General features: G+C 41.4%; 2 protein-coding genes across 7 annotated transcripts in view; one reads left to right on the top strand and one right to left on the bottom strand.

Annotated features, from left to right (window-relative positions):
- Nucleotides 1–10,624, top strand: part of HAGHL (hydroxyacylglutathione hydrolase like) — a 29,864-nt gene extending 19,240 nt beyond the window's left edge. For 4 of the 5 annotated variants that reach the window (XM_027863132.1, XM_027863133.1, XM_027863131.1 and 1 more), the window contains 3 exons: nucleotides 320–421; nucleotides 2,767–2,846; nucleotides 9,604–10,624. In XM_027863132.1, the coding sequence (XP_027718933.1) occupies nucleotides 320–421; nucleotides 2,767–2,846; nucleotides 9,604–9,769 (348 nt within the window). In that variant the 3' untranslated portion in view covers nucleotides 9,770–10,624. Of the gene's footprint in view, nucleotides 1–319; nucleotides 422–2,766; nucleotides 2,847–8,609; nucleotides 8,680–9,603 lie in introns of those variants that run through there. The other variant, XM_027863134.1, reaches the window with a different exon arrangement.
- A 344-nt stretch (nucleotides 10,625–10,968) lies between these two features.
- CIAO3 (cytosolic iron-sulfur assembly component 3) overlaps nucleotides 10,969–21,503 on the bottom strand; it is a 31,950-nt gene continuing 21,415 nt past the window's right edge. For both annotated transcript variants that reach the window (XM_027863129.1, XM_027863130.1), the window contains exons 9-11: nucleotides 14,783–14,920; nucleotides 12,751–12,908; nucleotides 10,969–12,215 (exon numbers count right to left, since the gene is read on the bottom strand). In XM_027863129.1, the coding sequence (XP_027718930.1) occupies nucleotides 11,977–12,215; nucleotides 12,751–12,908; nucleotides 14,783–14,920 (535 nt within the window). In that variant the 3' untranslated portion in view covers nucleotides 10,969–11,976. The remainder of the gene's footprint in view (nucleotides 12,216–12,750; nucleotides 12,909–14,782; nucleotides 14,921–21,503) is intronic.

Genomic DNA, 21,503 nt, shown 5'->3' with positions numbered 1-21,503 from the left:
CTGGAGAGCCAGCCTAGGATTAGAAAGGGGGAGAAACAGACAAGTTCAATGGCAGCAGTTCTGGAGAGAGACACAGAGAGAGAGAGAGAGAGAGATTGATTTGGTGGGGATGGAGACTCATAGTTGTTGGTCAACAAAAGGTTTGGGGAATCCCAACCTATCTGCATGGATGACAGACATTGGGCTGATGTGCCTACCTCATTGTCCCCAGCTGAGCTTATTCTTGGGGTGGTTTGGAACATCATTCTGTTGGCTAGATGTGCCAGGGCAAAATCCTGGCACTATGGAACCCTAAGCATCTCTTCCTTTCCTTTTGCAGAAAGTGTTCTGTGGGCATGAGCATACTGTGAGGAATCTCAAGTTTGCTTTGAAAGTGGAGCCTGATAATGAAGCTGTGAAAACAAAGTTGGCTTGGGCCAAAGTAAGTATTATAGAATTTGGGAAGACAAATGGGGCATTGAGGCAGTGTTGGGAGGAAGTAAGTGGAGGTATTAGGTAAGCCTGCTTTGAAACTGAGGACTTAGAAAATGCAATGGGGAAAGAAATTTATTTTATATAATATACCCCTTTGGTGTTTACAAGTCAGAACTAGAAGCCTCATTATATTATCTAAACTTAACCAAAATACCTAAAAAAGGAGGCATGCTGGTCAATTTGTTAAGATTTTAGAAATCTCAGGTTAAAAGATGTAAGCTATTTGCAAAAACACTTGAGAATTGCTTCCCAAAGATGGTAGTGACAAATTCCCTTAGGTTTTTATTTCCCTATAGGCCTATAACTGGCATGAGTTCTAAGAGAGCCAGCCTAGGATTAGAAAGGGGGAGAAACAGACAAGTTCAATGGCAGCAGTTCTGGAGAGAGACACAGAGAGAGAGAGACAGAGACAGAGACAGAGACAGATTGATTTGGTGGGGATGGAGACTCATAGTTGTTGGTCAACAAAAGGTTTGGGGAATAAACAACAATATATTTCAGCTCTATCATTTTTGCTTTGTAGTAATAAAGCAAAACAACTGATATCTCAGGAACACCTGGATAAAAGGTTGTTTTTATCATTGCTCCTCCCTGTCTTTCTGTGTTGAGTGGGATGCTCGTCTCCATAGTTATGGTCCATTTCAGGAACAGGGGCCTTTGGCAACCCAATGTTTCAAAGGAAGGGGTTTTATTGAGTCTGGGCTATCAGGAACCCAGATGTAAATTTGGGAGAGGTCTTGCAAAGAAATTGTCAGTCCATTCAATTGGGCTCTTGCGTTCAGTCAAGCTCATCCTTCTTGGCTTGGCTGGCACTCTGACTCCTCCGTGCAACTACTAATAGACATTTAGTGATGACCCAGATTGGAATGAGTTTTCTCAGCTTACTGGGATCAGCTTTCTCTCATTTGGGGATACCTTCCTCTTCTGGTCCTTAGTATACTGATCCTACTGGCACAGAGTAGGGATGTTAATGATTGTTAGACATTTGAAAGATAGGGGACTAGGGCATATAGTCCTGACTGTCCCTCCTTTTGTATGAGCTGACACGATAGATGTTCTCCAGTATCTCCACTACCTATCTGAGCTCTTTCAAAGTCACAGCTTTGGTGGCTGAAGTTTCCCTCCTTGTGGTAGCCAATAGAATCTAATTTACCTCCCAAGCAGAAAGTCCTTCCTGGTGCCGCACAGAAATGCTCTCTTCACACATTGCTTATTGTGTCCCGGAGGAGAGGGGAGTGAGCACCAACAAGAGCTGTTTATAATCCCTGTTCGTCGTGACATGTTCCATTAGGGACTTTAGCAGGCAGTTTAATGAGTTGTTGTGGCAGAAGAAAGTAATCACTTGATGGGGAGCCTCTTTGCACTTGGCGATAGGTTGGTCCTTGGATGGCAGACACAGTTATCCAGTGAGCCCTGCTTAAAGCCAGTTCTTGAGCTCTCTTTCTCCTTTGAGAATCCGTGGTCACTTTCATGCCATAATGAGGTTTCAGAGCTTTGGCAAAGAATTTCCAAGCCTTGCTAATTACTAACAAGTTTTATGTCAGCTTATGTGTATACCCTAATATTTAATGATAGTTTATAACTGCCAGGATACCTCTGGCCTATGTTCTTTCTCCCTTCTCCTTTCATTCCTTCAGTGTTTGGATGGTTCCTCTGTCTTCTCCCATTAGAACTTTTGACTTTCAATCCCCTCAGCTCCTTTATCTCAGTTTCTTTTACCCTGTTAGTTTTTGCTTCTCTTATCCCTTGATCCCTGCCAGTTCTTTTTGCTTTGTCCCCCAATACTGGTGTGTTGAGCTGGGTCAGCCACTTAGAAGGCAGCTGTACTAGCCCTTATGCCATACTTAGCCCCTAGTATATTTCTGTTATAAGGCATTGTACGATAATGATGTTTTGTAACCCTCATCTGGTGTTGCTTAGAATGTGGGGGATGTTTCCAGGCCTTTCTTGGACTCATTAGCCATTTCCATTGTCCTCCTCTTCGGCCACTAATAGGGCTGTGGTAGTATGTGGCCATTAATTCCTTCTTGTCTCTCCTTTTGGATGTGGGGCTGTTGTGTTGTGAAAGGAGTGGGGGTCAGGTTTAGGTCCCTGTGATTTCCAGTTTTCTTCATAATGGGTGGGTAGCTGCTAGCAGGAGAGCCAGAAAATAGAAGCATGAGCTGAGCATTCTTTACGAAGTGCCTACAGTAGCTGGTTCTGAGCCTGCAATTTGCTTTGGCTTTTTTGTTAACAACTTAAATGTGATATGGCATGTGGAAAAAGTTATCACTGAACCTGTTATCGTTCTAGGCTAGAGACGATGATGACATACCCACAGTACCTTCGACCCTAGGAGAGGAGTTTCACTATAACCCCTTCCTAAGAGTAGTGTAAGTATCTTCCTGTTGGTTGGGTTTGCTTCAGCTCTGTAATATGGAACATATTCCACGTGTGTACATGCTCGCTTGTCCTCTACTCTGACCTCTTCCTCTGTTCATCCACCCTCCCCTCAACTGAGCCTTGCTACTGTAGGGAGGTGCTCTACCTTCAACCCATCTCTTAGGTGTCCAGGGCTGCTGGAAATCCTGTTTTGAAAAATATTTGTATCTTTAGTTTGAGAAATGTGTAGCTCCCATGGGATGATGATGACATTTTTGTTCCAAGGGTTGGTTGTTGTGGGCCCAGAAATGTCAGCTTAGTAGTTGAGTGAGAAAATTCACACTGGAACAGACAGCGTGCTTAGAATGAGAAAACTTCCAGATAGGAGAGCCATGTGGCAAGTGGCGTAAGTCCTTCCTTGGCAATAATTTGGCCGGTTAGTGATGTCTTTATGGGACCATTTGCTGCACTAAGTGGAGTATCCTTGGTAATGGAGACAGTTGGGCTTGTCAAATTTCAGAGCATAAAGGGCTGCTTGAAGTTCTGCCCTGTCACATATGTGGACTTTTGCCTGGGTAAGTGAACTTGTCATGAACTGAGAGGGCTGGGTTTTGAGGAAACTATTAGGTTTTTGAAAACTTAACACAGGCCATATGCTCTGTCCCTTTCTGGCCTTCTCCTTGCTCTCTAGATCATAGATGGAAGGGCCTTTAGAGCCTAGTAGGTCAACTTCTGACTTGAAGTACAAATCCAATCTACAGCATTCATAAGTGGTCATTCACTCTCTACTTGAATGCCTCTGCTAAAACTCAATGTGTCATGATAACGCCCGTCCACCTGTCTCATTTTTGGAGAATGATTGTTACGAAGTTCTTCCTTGAATTGACCTGAGATCTATGTCCTTGTTACTTCTTGTTTTTTTTCTGCCTCCACTCACTCTTCCCCAGGGTAAACATGCCTAGTTTTTTCAATCAGTTCTTACATGGCATGAGCTTGAGATCCTTCACCATCCTGGTTGCACACTTCCAGACAATCTCTAGCTCATCTGTATCCTTCCTAAAATGTAATGCCAAGAACTGAATACCATACCCCAGATGTGGTTCAATGAGGGCAGTATATAGCAGGACTATTTCCTCCCCTTTTCTGGGCACTGTGTAACTTTTAGTGGAACTAAGGTTGTACAGAGGCAGTGTTGTAGAGTAGAAGGCTAGCCTTGGAGGTGAGATGGGAGTTTAAGCTCCACCTCTGACACACACTGGCTATGTGAGCTTGGGCAAGACACTTACCCAGGAAAACTCTCTAAGATTGAGTTGAAGAACAGTTTTCAGTTTGCATTGGGGGAGCTTTTCCACTGGGAGTCCCCTATTCCAATGAAATCACTGGTCTTGGTTGCCATATCACATCGAGCCTGCTGTCCACTAAAACCTCTAGATCTCTTTTCTGACTGCTGCCTAGCCAACCCTCCCTCATCTCATACGTGTGAAGTTGAATTTTTAAATCCAAGCACTGTCGTGGCTCATCTTACCAGATTCAGTTCAGTTGTTGAGTTCACTTTTCTCCTCGTGCACAAGAAGAGCGTGGTTTTGTCAGATGTTTTGCTTAAAATCTAGATATAGTACATCTGTCTTGCTGCCCTGATCTAGAAGTCCTGTCCAAAAGAGGAAATCTGGTCCATGTGGCCTGACTTGCTGGGGAGCTCTTCTAGTTCTTGGGAGTGCTGCTTCCTTTCCTAGCTTTTCACTAATTGTTTAATAATAAGGTCTAGGATTTTGCCAGGAATAGAAGTCAAAGCTCACTAGTTTATAGTTGGAACACCTAATTCCACACCCTTCTCCTTTTTCAAAACAATCAGGACATTTGTCCTTTCTTGTTCGCTGACAGTGACCCAGCAGTCACATTGTCAGTTTAGTAGCTTGGTGTATAGTTCATTTGAACCAGGTGACTTGAACCCATTAAGGGCAGTTAATGTTACTTTACTTATCTGTTTCCTATTAGCCGTTTTTATTCTGTCCTTTCTAGCCCAGAGATTATTCTCCTTGGAAGAGGAAATCATTCATTCATTCAGGACAGGAGCAAAATAAAGTGTTGAATATCTTTGTCATCAGTTACCATTGTCCAGTTCAGCATGGATAGTAACAGTCCTATCCCTTCTTTGATCATCCTCTTTTCCCAACACAGGGTCCTCTTCCCCCCCCAATACTTTATTTTGCTGTCCTTAGTATTCTACAACTTCCTTTAACTTCCGTATGTTTGGGCTTTAGCACTCTTGAAGCTGTTCTTACAGGTCTATGCCACAGTTCCGTATCCATCTTCCATTACTTCACTTTGCTTTTAGAGTTTCTACATTTTTTTTTTTTTTTTTTTGGTGAAGCAGTCAGGGTTGAGTGACTTGCCCAGGGTCACACAGCTAGTAAGTGTTAAGTGTCTGAGGCCAGATTAGAACTCAGGTCCTTCTGACTCCAGGGCTGGTGCTCTATCCACTGCACCACCTAGCTGCCCCTACATGTTTTTTTTTTTTATTATTATAAGCTGGTTGGTGAGTGCTTAATGCATTCACATCTGTCTGTTTAGACAACTTCCTTTTTCTTCCTCATTGAAACTGTTTCTCTTCTTCTTCAGAATTTCATTCTCAAGAGCTTCCAGTTCTTCCCAGACTGCTTTCCTTTGCAGCATTTTAGTCTGTGGCATCCTATCATTTCCTGAACCCTTTAATATCTACACCCCCAAAATCTAGGGTGCATATTAGATGCTTAGCTTTCCACAGGCAGCTAGATGGTGTCAGGAAAACCTGAGTTCAAATCCAACCTCAGACTCTTACTAGCTGTGTGATCCTGAGCAAATCACCTCTGCCTCTGTTTCCTCATCTAGAAAATGGGGATAATAATAGCACCTCCCTTGCAGGGTTGTTGTGAGGATGACATGAGATAATATTTTAAAGATCTTTATAAACCTCTATGGCACTATATAAATGCTAGTTATTGTTATTACTGATTATTACAAATTCTAAGATAGTGTGGTCATTTCATCCCAAGGTTCCCATCATTTCCATTCCAGCAGCCAGTTCCTCATTTCTTCTTCAAGATGTGCTTCAGTTTGTCTGTTTCCTTGCTAAGATATGGTGTTCAAAAATGGACATAGTAGTCCTTATGAAGCATGACCAGGCAGACAACAGCCAAAAGATCACATTTGCTCTGTTGGCTGCCTTGCCAAGGTATATTGAGCTTGCATCATCCCTCCCCTCCCCACCCCACCAAGTTCTTTTTTTTTTTTCTGTGAACTACTCCATAGTCACATCCCTCCTATTCAGGCCCTCGTGCCCACTGTCCCAACCCTTTTCCTTGTGTTTACCAGCATCTGACTTTAGAGGAATGCTCTACTACTTTACTGCAAGGAGAAGAGATTCAGAAGGAGGGGAAGAGGCACTGAGAAGTGTGGACTGAGCTGAGTGTTCACAGGCCTAACAGTTTCCAAGGCTTCCTCCTCAGAGGGTCCAACTTTCTCCTGTTTGGGAAGAATGCCATTCCCAACAGCAGTACAGGAAGGCTAAACTAGCTCCAAAATCAATTATTCCTGCCTTGGAAATTGCTAGGCCTGTGTTTCCATAGATACCATCAGGTGAAAGATAGTCCAGTAAGGATCAGAGAAGAAGAGATGCTGATGAGGCCTACACAGTTTTCTTCTTGACAATAATACTACAGAAGTCTTCTGTCTTCCTGGGGCATGTGTCCGAGGATGTGACCAAGAACCTCCCAAGACTTGTTAGACCTGATTACTACCTACTTCTTGTGAATGACATGGCAAAAATGATATTGCCAGAAGGAGTCTAGAAAGCATTGCTAAAGATTATGAAATCTTGGTTAAGAAGCTGAAAACCTGAGGGCTTGGAGATATTTTCTCTCATGCTGCTGACCGAAGGCAGGGGCTTCAGAAGAGAAAGGCAGATTTGGGCAGTGAAAGGTTGGTTACAAGATGTCTGAGGAGGGGACTTAGATTTCTGGACTGTGGCTTAAAATGCAGAAATGACACCCTCTTGGCCAGGAATAGAGTGTACCTAAAAAGAGCTAGTAAAAATGTATTTGTTTGTAGTATTACAAATCTAATTAAAAGTGAACTGCATATATTTATCCACCAAGCTAGATACCATAAAAAGTAACTCCAGTGAAGGAAAAGTAGCAGTGGAGACTACCTAGGATTGCACGATAAAATAAAAAACATTCATGACATCAGATACTTATTTACAAATGCACAGGACATGGATAACAAACAAGGTAAAGAAGTAAATTTGACCTCTGTATTGCTGGGATTTGGCAGGATGGAACTCATGATCAGAATATGGCTCTGGAAAGCTATTCCTTATGTAAAAGAAATAGGATAATTAAAAGGAGGAACACAGTAGTGATGTACCTAAAGAAGATATGTTCATCTGAGGAAATCCAGGTATCAGAATCAGGGGAAGAATTGATAAGGAGCACATTTAGGTGAAGAACAACAGAAAAATAAACAATATTGTCATGGGGTAGTGTACTGTAGACCACTTAGAGGAAATGGGTGAGAAGTTCAGGAAATCAATTCTATGCTTGGCACACAGGTGTGATAGAGAAGTGATAGGGTACTTCAGTTAACTGGACATCTGCTGGAGTTCTATACCAAAAGGAGAGCAACTAATAATTTCTAAAACTAATAATGTTTCCTAATGATAATTCCATTCTTCAAAAGTTGGAGGAAACAAGAGGAACTTCTTTTCTGGACCTGATTCCCACCAACAAGGAACAACTGGTCACTGAATAGAAATAATGAGAAACTTATTGGGTGGGGGAGGTGGGGAAGTGACCACTTCATTTTAGGAGGGCAAGCTGGGCACAGTGTGATGTGTCTGGGAGTGTCTAGAGTCTGGGAGTTCAGATTTCAGAGGGTTCAGAGAAAGGATAGGTAGGAATTCGTGCACTAAAATTCTACAGGGTAAGTCAGCCTAAGAGGGATGACTCCAGAATGAAATTCTAAAGATGGAAATGGAAGCAATTCTATTGAGGAACAGAGGGTGCAGTTGCCCACAGAGACCACTGTGGATACCTAGGAAACTCACTGAACTACAGGGGTTTAAGACAGCTACGGAAGATGAAGAGTATTAGTAATGCTAACGCTCGGGATGGGTGGGGAGGTTGGTGAGGAAAGCTAATGAGAACAGAACAGGGTGAGTTTTTTTAAAACTATATTGAAAAAAACAGGAAGATCAAAGAAGCAGAAGACTGCTGCTGCCAAGGTGGATGGGATGATGATATATAGCTATGATGACGGAAGACAACGTGGAGCTACTCAACTTTTAATTTTTTTCTGTTGCCCCCCTCCCCTACCCCGCCACCTCAAGAGGAATATCTTTGGCCTGGAAAGGACAAAACAAAAATGGCTCATAGGGAGTTGAGATTCAAGATAAGGAGATAGTGAGAGAGCACCTAGCTGCTTTTGATGAGTTCAAATCCCCAGGACCAGATGAATACCAGGGTACTATAAAAGAACTTTTGAATGTAATTGCTGTCCCACTGCCAGTGATCTTTAAAGACTGTGGTGAATGGGAGAGGTGCCACAGGATGGATTTTGAAATAAGGAAGAAAATAGAGTCTACAAATTAGGCAAGAGAGTTTGACTTCGATTCCTGGCAAAAGTCTAGAACATATTTTTAAAAGGGATATTGAGTGAATAGTTAGAAAAGAAAGCCATGATAATAAACCAGCATGACTTCAAGAATATGTCACATAAACACCATTTTCTTTGATTAGATTTGTAGATGAGGGGAAGCAATGGCATTACATATACCCTGATCTCCCAGACTAGCAAGTCTGCTTGAATTTCAGCAAGGTATTTGATATAATTGCATGTTATTCTTATGGCTAAGAGAAGGATGTCAGTTGGAAGACGGCATTTAGGTGATTTCAGAACCAGTTGAATGATTGGGTCCAAAAAGTAGACATTAATTTTCCAATATCAACTTAGAGGGAGGCGTCTAGTGGAGTGCCCCAGGGATCTATTTATCTTTGGTCATGTTCTGCTTAATATTTTTATCATTGACTTAGATAATGGCATAGGCAGCATGCTTGACTTTGGCAGAAGATACAAAGTTGGGGCGGATAGTTAACAGGTTAGATGAGAATCAGGCTCCAAAAATATTTGATAAACTAGAACAGAAGTCAATCTATATGCCCTGTGTGGCCCCCTGCCTGTTTTTGTGAGCTAAGAATGGTTTTTACATCTGTAAATAGTTTTATTGTATTTAAAATTTTTAAATCATCCTTAGCTCTGGGCTGGATTTGGTGAGTGGTTATAGTTTGCTGACCCATGTACTAGAACATTGGGCTGAATTTGATAAAATGAAATTTAAATAGTGATATATTTTAGATTAGGGTAAAAAAAAATCTTAGGTATAAAATCTGTGAGGTTTGGATAGACAAGGGGTGTTAGATTTGGGTCTGGCTGCTGATTGGCCGTTGGATAATCTGTGATTCCAACAATGACTAGGACCTCAAACAATGGAAGAAACTATTGAATTGCTAATCTCATAGCTAAACCATGCCTCTCTACACTGCCACTCACCCTGATCTTTGTGGGCAATCCTGGTTTGTTTAATAATCTGTATTTCTCTCAAAGATGCTAGGAGTATAGGTTGTGTTTCAGAGTGCACAATTTTGTTTGCTATTGTAACTTTTTCTGAATCCTGATTGGATTATTTTACATCTCTAACATTCTTACTTAACTAAAGCTACCTTTTAATTGTAGAGAAGAATCTGTCCAGAAATACACTGGGAAAAAGGATCCGGTGGAGGTCATGAAAGTTCTACATATGGAAAATGACAATTTCAAAAAACCTGCGGAACCACTGGACCCTCGTGCAGTCCTTGCACTAGAGTGGGGCCTCTTGGGCTCTTTAGTGCAAAAGAAATAAAGCCAGTGAAACTAGCACTTACAAGTTGGGCCCAACTCACCTGACATTTGGCAACACTACAGGTGGGAAGGACTCCTACAGTGGTACATTGCTTGTTTTAAATTAATTCTTTGGAGAGCTTTTCCTGGGCTTATTTTGGCTTACTGCTGCTAAGATTTTGGGGATGAATCTTCGATTTTCTTGGCAGATGGTTTCTTCCTGTAGTTGGCTAATCTGTGGTTTTAATCTGATTTAGTATTATTTCAAAGGGGAAAGAGCCCTGTAGCTGGAATCAGAAGACCTGGGTTTGAGGCCTGGCTCCATCCCCTACCTTGGGCAAGTCATTCTACTTCAGTTTCATCTGTAAAATTAGGGTACTGAATTAAATGCTCTCTGAAATCTCCTCTAGCCATAAATTTATTATTCTGTTGCTAATTTATCACTTTTCTTTCTTCCTCCCTTCCTTTTTTTTTTTTCTTGGAAGGGCAGCAGCCACTTATGGGTCCAATTCCAGTATTGAGGGGGGTATGGAAGCTTTAACCTACTGTTTTTTCCAACCTGGGCTGCTTTGCCCCTCCTTTGGCAGCCTGGTGGCCCTCTTCTTCTGAAAGCTCACCCTACTGGTGCCAGACTTAGCATACCTGATTGGCTTTAGCCCTGTCGTTCAGAACTTCTCAACTCAAATGTCACCCCAGCCTCAGGGACCACAGATGTGTACCATCACACTCAGCTGCAGCCACATTTTTTTCTAAAAGGTATTAAAATCTAGTTTTAATCATGGGCTATAACCTTTCCTTACATATCACTATTGCACCTGCATTGCCTATAATATGTAAAGAAAGTCTGTGGAAATAAAACCCATTTTGGAAAATGGAATATGGAAGCCAAGTTGATTTTAAAAAGCTGCTTAATAGCACTCTGAGAGCTCACAGCCATTTTCATGTTACTGTGCAGAACCTATTTTTAGGAATGGTGGTTTTTTTTCAAATAAAGCTTAGAAAAAGCTTTTTTTAATTTGAAGAAAATGTCAGAGGGAGGAACTTATCCTTTAGAAGTGTTGAGTGGCTTTCTCATAGCTAAAAAAAAAAAAGCACAAAACTGTATAGTAATTCAGTCATGGTTCAGCCTGACCTGCTGTATAGAAGCTACAATTTAGAGGACTTCACCTAACACATATTATAGTCAGAACCTTGACAATGAAACAAGAGACTCACAACAAGGAAATGGAAAAATGCCAGGGGCTGATTTTTAATATTGCTCATTAGTCAGTATGCAGATTTTAGAACATAATTACACATCAGGAAAAAAAGATGCTAATGACTATAGGAGTCATTGATACATCGTAAAAAATAAATACTATGTTTTACCTGAGAGCAGCACACAGATGAATTCTTAAGGCATCTGACTGGGTGAGATGCTTGACATATTGAACCTAAGAACCTGAATATGCCATTTGTTTTCATACCCAGGTGGTTTGCAGTTTTATCATTTGACTAAGAAAATGACTTTAATTCACTGTTCTATATCCTGACTGGTAAAACCAAGGAATTAGGGCTAGATTCTTGTCAAGACAACCTCAGTTTCGTCTGGTACTTTCGTTTTCCCCAATCCACAGACATCTTCAGGGAATGACTAAAGGCTCACATTTTGCTTTACATTAAGATCTGGGGTCAATCATCAAGCTAGTAATCTAGTTTTTAAAAAAATGATGCTAGCACCACTGAACTATTGGAACATCTCATAACACTGGTGTAAAAATAAGAGAGACAAACACCCAAAGAGATCAATGAAACCATCCTTGGGCTCTTAGATCTGATCCTGGTGACAGAGACTCAGGTCACATAATACATGGAAGCGTTTACAAAGTCACTTATATGAAGACTAGATTGAATAGGTGTTGGGGTGTGGTGGAGGCGGGGGAAGAGAGTCTAGAGTTTTTAACTTCCTTGGTTAAACTCCAGGGCACATAAAATGTCTGTCCCATCCAATTAGAAAGCCACCTTTTAACCTGGTTTCTATTTTTATCTGATGGCCCCTTTGCCTCAATATAGCCCTAATACTGGATCCAGGAGTAGTCTTGCAGTTTGTTTTTCTTAGTGAGCAGTTGGAATGATGGCTTTATTAGGATTTCTTCTGGTGGGGCCGAACTCAGTCAACTTCAGCAGCCTTTGATCTTCACAGCGTTATTACTCATTCAGCAGAAATTACATGCTGGACACACTGCTTCTCTACCACTTAATGTTAAATCCAGAGCTCATCTTCTCTACAGCATGATACTGTGTATGCAATGTTTTCCTAGCTTCTTTGGAGTTTTCCCCTTTAAGCCACTGTTCATATAATTCTTTAATTTCTGGACTTGTCTCAGGCATTACAGTCCTAACCATCTCATACAGCTTTTCAATTTGTTGGAGAAGGTCCTTACTGGATATAGCTTCTGCTTTGATCTGACCACCACCATTTAAACAACCTAAATGAAAAAGAAAGGCTCATGAATTTGGAACGAGATGTTCAACTTTAAAGACACTAGAAGAAGCAATTATAGCAACTGAAAAGGTATTCAGAACTACAAAGGTATGGGCTTGATGCTACAGGGTGAAATAAAGATGATATGGGGAGAAAGAAAGGAGAAATAAAGCACCAAAATTATCAAGGACTGATTTGGAACAGCCATTACTCTACTCCCTCACCTTATTTCCCCCACAAAAAGAACAAAATATGAAGAAAAGGCCTCAACTCTGTTCTGGGATTCTGGAAGGGTCAGGATAAACACCGTTGACTTATTTCAACACTCCGGCAGGTAGGATCAGCAGTACTTTGCTACTGCCCCCTCCTGGTCACTGTGAAAGGCACAGTTAAAATCAGATTCCACTATTCCCTCCCTAATCCTTACTCTAACCAAAGTTGATTTCTACAAATTTCTACATTTATCTAAGAAATCATTAGGTCTTGGAGGGGCCAGTACAGTTGCTATGCTAGCCAGAGGTAAAACTTAAATCTTTTACCTGATGGACAAGCCATGACTTCCACATAGTGATATGGAGACTTTCCTCTTTTGAGTTTCTGCACTAAGTTCTGAATGTTTCTAAATCCATATGCCAGTGCAAAGTGAAGTAGAATTGTACCATCTTTTTCTAGCGTCACTTCTTGGAAATCTTTGTTTCTGAGATGAAAAAGGAGAAAATATAAGAATGTAAGAAACTTTGTAATCAATTATGTTTACATACAGAACATTCCACCTTCTCTACAGACTGGGGAATAGGGAGTTGGCAGATTTATGAGGAAATTAGGCAATCTGTGGCTTTTCAAATAGGGCACAAACTCCCCAGGTTGGATCCTATAACGTTTATGCTCTATTCCCTTAGCAGATGTGGGATGACTAGAATTAGACTGTGCAGAAAATTGGACCCAGGAAGGAATGGCAACAAAGAAGAGTTGGTTGATGTAGAAAGATTAGCCCTGCTTTGTATCGAAGAAGAGGGTAACAAAGTAATTATCAAGAGTCCTCGCCCCTTAAACTGCAAAGAGAACCCCAAAGGAAAGGAAAGGAGGGGAGAGAAGCATGCCCCACAGGCTGATTTAAGTGAACAGTCAGAGGATGCCAATTTTGGTTGCCGTCTTTTCAAACTATCACCAAACTCCTGGGGAAAGCAGCCTATATTTATTGTCTCTACTTCATTTATTCTCACTCAGGTCTCAATCCCTTGCAGTTTGGCATCTCACCTCAGCACTGAACTGGAATTGCTTTCCCCAGTTACCAATCTCTTAACTGACAAATCTGAAGGCATCTTCTCAGTCCTTATCCTTCTTTTCTGCAGCATTTAATACTGTTGACCACCCTTTCTGGGACCTCTCTGGGGTTTTTGAGACACCGCTCTCTTTTGGTTCAGACAAGTGTCTGACCACATGATACACTCTGTCCCCCTACTTGTGGCTGTCCTTCAAGGTTCTGTCCTATTTTCTCTTTAATACTCTTGTTGACCTCATCAGTTGCTAAGGATTCATTTACCTCCATGTAGAAAACTCGAAAATTTACATATCTACCCCTGGTCTCTTTCCTGAACTTCAGTACTCTATCACTAACTGCTAGCTGGACATTTCAAACTGAATGTCCTCCATGCATCTTAATTCACAATTTCCAAAATAGCTCAAAAATCTTCTCCCTAAAACTCATCCATCTTCTGAATTTCCCTATCTGTTGAGAGCCCTATCAGTCGTCCAGTGACCCAGGTTCAGAACCTTGGGGTCATCTCTAATTCTTCACTCTTGCCTATTCTAAAAATACAATCAGTTGTCAAATCTTGGTAGTTCGACCTCCACAGCATCTCTCACCCCACCCCCTCCACTCACATAGTTACCATCTAGTTCAGGCCTTCATCACCTCTTGCCTCTCCCCCGCCTCTCCAATCCATCCTCCAGTAAGCTGCCAAAGTTATGCTTATTCGAGTGCAGGTCAGATTATGACGTTCCCCTAAGCCCCATTATTCAGTCGATTCCAGTGGTGCCCTCTTATATCTAGAATCAAATGCAAACTCATCCACTAGTCATGTTGAACCATTCACAACCTGGTTCCGGCCTATTTTTCCTATATTTTCCTTATTACACATTTTCAAAGTCTTTGGTTCAGTCAAACTGACCTCAGAATTTACTGTTTCCCACACAAAGCACCCACTCTCCTATCTCTGTAAAGCTGTCTTCCATGTCTGGAGTGAATTTCCTCCTCAATTCTAGCTCTTGGAATCTCTAGTTTCCTTCAAAGCTGAGTTAAAATGCCACCTCCTCCATGCAGCCTTTCCTAATTTCTCCCTGCTTCCTGCCTCTCCCCACTAAATCACCTTATATGTAGTTTGCATTCACTTGGGTGTGTATAAGCTGTACGTGTCTCCTATAGTTTTAGCTCTTTTGAGGACAGGTACCATTTGCATTTGTATTCCTGGATGCTAACACAGTGCAGGTGCTTGATAAATGCTTGTTAATTGACTTAACAGAGTCAGTTTTCCAAGTTCTCTTGTCTGCACAGTAGTTGAAAAGCCTTACTTCAAGGGTTTGTAGGTGATTCCATCCACTTGGATTCCAAAGAGTTCTTGGGCAGCATATCGGAATATGTGCTCTAAATAACCACCGGAACCACCTCCTTGGTGGCCGAGGAGCTCCTCTCCAGAAACAGAGTTAAACCTGGGGGAGAGAGGACACAAAAGATCATGGCCAGCTTGACGAGACACGTGTAGTCACAAGTCTGTGTGCTCATAGATGGGTAAGAATCTGTATTTGGGCAGAGAATCCATCTACTGGCAACAAGGAAAAGGTTTTTCTTGGTCGACCTGCTGCTTCACACCTTCCACGATGGCTTCAGTGGAAATAAATAGCTCTTAGGAGTCTGACAGCAGAATTATGCCCTGGGCTTCTGATCCTGCAGAATCTATGTGGGAGATCGGTGCAGTGCTTATGAAAAGTCCTAACCACGGGCTCATTTGCTGACAATGGAATTTCTGTCCTAGCAACAGTGAACATGTAGCATGAAAGACATTCATAAATGGCAAGAGTAAGTTTCTGGGGACATTCATTATAGGACACACCGTGGAAGCACAAAAGCTTTTTTGTGTCTAATGTACTGGGTGAACAAATATACTGTACTTTAATACTAAGATCTGGGAATGGCTCAGTCGGATCATTACCCATTTATCACATTACGCAGGGAGATAGGCATATGTGCACTGGTGCAAGAAATGAAGTGAGGCTTTCCCTTGGTTCATCATGTTACATTCAGGCCATTCAACTTCAGCAGCCCACTGGGGCCTATGGGGCAGGGCTCACTGCACACGGTGCTGCTGTGCTTGGGTACCAAATCAACAGCCCCATTTCCATATCAAATCATGCATGGATAGGTTTCCATGTACTCTGTCCCATTCTCCTATGGAATGAGATAAAAAAGTACAATTTGATTCAATGAGTCTGTGCTGATGGTGCCAAACCAAATGTTTTATTTTCTGACTCCCTAGTAATGACCAAGGTGCCTCTGATATTAGGATTTCTAAATGCTTGTGAAAATAAAGTTATTAAGGTTGGCCCCAGAAAAGAGTTCAGAAAATGAATCTCTTTCCCTTCTTTACACAGCTTGGGGATTATGGTTGTGGAATATTGCATATACTGTTAGACATGACTGAGGTGCTGGTTAGATTTGATGAATTGTTTTTTTTTTCTCTTTTTTATTCTTTGTCCCAAGGGATGGCTGACTGGATAGGGGGCATATTCAGAAATGAGGATGATATAAAGATAAAAGATACCAGTAAAATATTTTTAAAAAGTGGCCCACTGTATCAGGCAAGGAAAAATGAATTCAGACTTCATTGACTTTATTAATCCTATGAGCACCTTTAGGAGAATGCAAGCTGGTGAAAAATGGTTGTATTCTGGTAGTTTTGATGCTTATTTACAAAACTGAAAAAGTGCTTTAAGTGGTCATCCCATGTGTGAATTCATCACTTGACAGCAGCTGCCATTGGTAGAGTGCTACAAAGGTTTGCAAAGCACTGTCCTCATATCATTCTAAAATAGGCAGTGCAATACTTATCTCCATTTAACAGAAGAAGTAATTGAGGCTCAGAGAGGCTACGTGATTTTTCCAGGGTCACACAGTTGGTTTCAGTGCTGAGACTGAAGTCTTCTGGCTTTATCTATTTCCTCACTATTTACTAATTCCATGCTACCCCTCACAAGACTATCTTTAAGAAGGAAGAAAGCCTTGAAGTCACTTATAACTTGTTCCTTGTCCTTAAATCAGTTCCACAGTAACTTCAGAGCATATTAAGAACAAATTTTTGCTAAAGACATGCCAAACCAATTCCATGCTCCATAGCCACATGGATATAATTTCATTTCATTCATTTATAGGTATACTAGCCTCTATTTAGGTCTCAGGCTTACACAGCAGAAACAACAAATTCAATGTGGAATATAACAATGGATTTGTACAGGAGGTTAACTGGAAAGCTGTCGTTGTAGAACAGCTGTGCAGAAACCAAGGCTGCCCTTCTCCTTGGTCAGTGCTGAGGCTTCTGTGCCAGAAGCAAAAGCTGTGGTCTTCTACAGCTTAACATATTCGTTTAGGAAGAACTACGAAGGGCAGCATTTTGCCTGGGAATCTGCTTCAAAGCTATTTTTAACTCCCTTGCTCTTGTTTACAGGAACTGAGATTCATTAGTAAATGCTTCAGTGTGTTCAGTATCACGTCCTGCTGGTCTCCACCAGGACAGCTACCAGTAGTGACCTCATCAGGGAACCAAAGCAGACTCAGCTCTGATCACACCAGTAGTCGTGGTTCCGACACCAGTAGCCCAATACCCCAACCAAACTGAAGAGCCCTGTTCTCTCTTTCCATGTGTGAAAATAATCCCAAGTAGAAGCAGGCATTGGGCTGTTTGGATTTGTGCTACAGCTATACTAGAAGATGTGTCTCAAGGCTTAAGAAAGTTAAGAGGCCAAAGTGAAAGGAGAATGGTCACTGCCTTAAGGTAAAATCAAGTCAGTTCCTCTGAGTAACTTTACCTGAGTAGCCTTATACTGCCAAAAGATTTGAAGCCAGGAAGCGGACACTCCGGGATCCCTACACCACAAAGCTTGTCACCTCCTTAGAGTAAAAGAGATGACCAATGCAGAAGTCACAATTGTGTCCCGAGCACTCCATTATCCACCATGGTGCCTCTGGCCCAGGAGATCTTTGGCTGAGCTAAGTGACAGCTGGGCTTGGAACAGGATGTGTGTCAACATCTGCACGTTTTCCTGGGCTCCAAAGTCAAACACAACTGATATGCCTGGCGCTTATTGTGGTTAGAGCTTAAGAAATGCTTCTGGTTGACCAGTTTGGGGGTTATTTGTAGTTTAATATTAGCCATGACTTCAGTGGATCTGTGTCCTCATGTGGGTGCTCAACGCAGTGGTGGAGATTACAGCCCATTCGTGCCTGCTCATCCTGTGGACACCCTTCTCCGTGTGATCCCCTAAACCCACAGTGCAATCCCTGGACCCGCCCACTCTGGTGGGGCCTCGTATAGATTCTCTACCGGGGCATGGGCACTGATGGGGGTAGCTCCCCTGGAGAGGCTGCTCACCCCTTGCTCTTTCTTTGTGGCTGGTCAATCTTTTTCTCTCCGATAACATCTTTTATGCTGCTTCTCCCAAACAATTCTTCATTTTAAATGAACTGTGTCCTACATATGTTCACCATGAGCCTCCCCCTTGTACTCTGGGTGATCCTCAACTTTAATTCTTTGGAGGTGTTGCAGCCCTACAGCATCCCCTGAAGAATATTAATGTTAAGAGGATGAGCCTCTGTTTCAGTTTGGAGTCATTAGAAGTACTGAGCAACTAATTCTTAAAAGCAAAGCAACTCTTCCTTTTCCCCCCTGGACTAAGCAGTCTATCTGCAGTATCTGTTCAAGGCGTATGTATTAATTAATCAGCTTTATCTGCAAATCGAAGTTTGGACAACAGACATTCTTTACCTAACTGTATTCTTCTGTGTGATTAGGTGGAATGCTTTTGAATGATCGTGGATCTCATTTAAAAGGCTTAATGAAAATGCACAATGTTATCCATACACAGACATAGCTAGAGGACCTCACCATCTGTAGGGAATTCTCATTTGGACTCTAGACTAGAATCCTTAAATGACAGCAACAAATATAGTTGGCAAGCATATCATTCTATTTTATGCTTTGCGTGATATTCATAAGGGTTGAACAAAGTTATCTTTGTTGTTACATCTTTCAGGGAATCTTATATGATTTTGATATAAATGGAATATACCTTACTGGAGGAAAACCTTCAAGGTAGTGTTTTGCTCTACCAAGTCAATTTTTTTATAGTCAACAATAAATACAGTGAGATCTTGTATTCTCTCAACTTTCACTCAACTCTATGACTATAAGTATGTGGCTTCTTGTAAAATATTGTGAAAGCTTTCGGATCCCCCCAAAAAACCTTCATCAAGTATGCCCTCAATGCATTCTCATAAAAATTTTATTGACATGGCAATATAAAGTCAGCATATAGACTGGTAGTTATTGATAATCTTTTGGTTGCCCTTTAAAAAATATAACAAGGAGTAAGATTTTTTTTTCCCAAGAGTTTGTTATTTTTCCCCTTTTCATAATTTGAGAATCAACCCTAATGTCCTCAAAATTGCCTCATTTCCACCATGGACCTCCTCTGTACATACTTGGTCCAATCCAAGAGCTCTTAGTGTTTTAAAATTTTATTCTAACATGTCAATAGTCTGACTATATCAGACTGACTAATATAACTAAACTGACTCATCATGGACAGTTGATTTAGGAACAACCTCCATGTGAATACTGAGTTGTTTTTTATACATCAAGGCAAAATTGGTTTCATATTTTTTATAATGTGATTTGGTGCTCACCACATCTAGTGTCTTCTCAGTCCACTCATTAAGAAAGCATCCATGATACAGATGTGAGGCTTCTGTGTGGTCCTTGAACTTTTATTTCTACTTCTGCTCTATATTTTCCAATATGTTTTCTGCCATCCTCACCTATGCTCATCTTTGTATTGAAATCACCAAGAATCAACTGTATAGGGATCTAGTCCTAGTTTTGCCACTAGCTATGTGACATTTAGTAATCAAGTTAATACAGATTTAACTTGGAGTCTTATCATCAAATTCTTTATAGAATTTCTTTACCTCGGGGCAGCTAGGTGGCGCAGTGGTTTGAGTACCAGCCCTGGATTCAGATGGACCTGAGTTCAAATCTGGCCTCAGACACATAACACTTACTAGCTGTGTGACCCTGGGCAAGTCACTTAACCCCACTGCCTAGCCCCCCCCCCCCCAAATTTATCTACCTCCTCACATGGCAGATCTTGGCCCACAGGTTGCAATGATTTTTATGGCATTTTTTTTTTTTTTTGCAAATACTTACAAGGACTATACTATGAAATGACCCAGTACTCCCTGAAATATTTCTCTTTATTTGAATCTTGAAAGAGAACTTATGAGCCATCTTCCCATTTAGCTGCAATTTCCTTTTGTCTTGTTTCATTTACAATGGGAATCATATTCAGATGGGTAAGATTTAGTCCTTCCAGTAGTAGGTTGGCTTGTTGGTCACTGGTTATAAGCCTCACATTCAGGTAACTGTTCGGGTCAGACTTAAGTGTGATCCTTAGCATCCTCTGCTCTCTTTCTGACACTGTACTCCTACTGTCTTTGCAGAAGTGGAAGGCACTAGTGAGGGAGCTGTACCTGGATAACTGGCTCTTTTGTTTTTTCCTTTGTTTCCTGGGTTGTCATAGAGAATTCATCACCAAGTGGCCAATCTACTAGTGATCAAGCTGGTTCTAAGGAAGGGGATGCTCTCTGCTGCTGGAAGGTTACCTGAAGCCTTCCATTACTCTGCTGCTACAGCCTTTGAAAACCCAGGGTCATCCCTAAACCACAATGAAGCACTGATACTATCTGTATATAACAGAAGCTCACATTTCCATAGTGTTTCATTACAATTACAGAGTGCTTTCCTCACAACAACCTTGGGAGATAACTATTATTACTTAACATTTATACAGAACTTCACGAGTTAAAAAGTACTTTACATATATATCATATTATTTGATCCTCACAATAATCCTGTGGGAAATGCAGAAAAACCGGTAATATTCCCAACTTTACAGACGAGGAAACCAAGATTCATTGGTGAAGTGACTTGCTAAAGGGCACAAGGCCAATAGATATTAGAGAGGGGATCTGAACCCAAGTCTTCTGGACTCTTAATTCCACAAGTCTTTCCTCTAATACAATGAAAAAATAAGCGACTATGAGGCCCAAGAACCCTCATTGCCCCCCCCCTCAAAAAAAGAAAAAATGTAATTGGGCTCTCACATTAATAGTTTGTAGATTTTTTTTGATTATGGAAATATCCAGGCTGGTTATTTCCCTTAAATACCAAGTCAAAGCCCTGCCTCCCACTTCATGTTGATAAAGTTTTAAATGACAAAAACAGGTGTGAGTCTTAGTGATTCAGGCTAAAATGCTATCTCTTGGGTAGAATTCTGCAAGCCCAAGAATACCTCAATAAAAATGTTTCACAAGCCCAAGGATACCTCAATAAAAATGTTTCAAAACAGGTTATCCTGTGCTACTTTTCTTTCTCCTTAAAAAGGAATCCACATTGATAAAAGGTTTAAAAAACCCCAACAAACCCACAATTAGTTCTGAGTGGTGCAGCTAAATTGAAGTCCATTTTATAAGCCCTGAGCTTAGCAGGTCAGAGAGGGAACAGAAGGAGCCTTCAAGGTCATCAAGCAAAACCTGTGTCCTCATACATATGGGGAAACTGAGGCCCAGGGAGGAGACTGAAGGTCAAAAACTTGGTGGCAGAGGCAGGAAGAGAATCCAGGTCTCTGGACCCCAAGTCTAGACCTTTCCCCCACTAGGCAGCTCTGCTGTGCTGCATCTGCATGCCTATGGACACAGACAGGAGTCCAAATTCAACTTTGTCTGTGGTCCCATGCTATCTAGTATTACTGATTAAATGGGAGGCAAGGCTACAAAGCCATTTTCTGTGCACTTAAAAAGAAATGGGCTTAGTCGAACGTGGTACATTTACAGCTGATACTAATTTAGAGCAGCAAAACATGTAATTTAGAAGTTATTCAAAGTCTTTTGAGCCCCATCTCTATTTGTATGGATGGCGTCGAGCCAATGGTACTGCTTTTCACTTTAAGCATTTGAATCACTGCT

Source organism: Vombatus ursinus, unplaced genomic scaffold (assembly GCF_900497805.2).
Source record: "Vombatus ursinus unplaced genomic scaffold, bare-nosed wombat genome assembly UNPS02014770.1, whole genome shotgun sequence".
Taxonomy (NCBI): Eukaryota; Metazoa; Chordata; class Mammalia; order Diprotodontia; family Vombatidae; genus Vombatus; species Vombatus ursinus.
The sequence above is the reverse complement of the archived record's forward strand: the minus strand, read 5'-3'. Positions and strand labels throughout refer to the sequence as shown.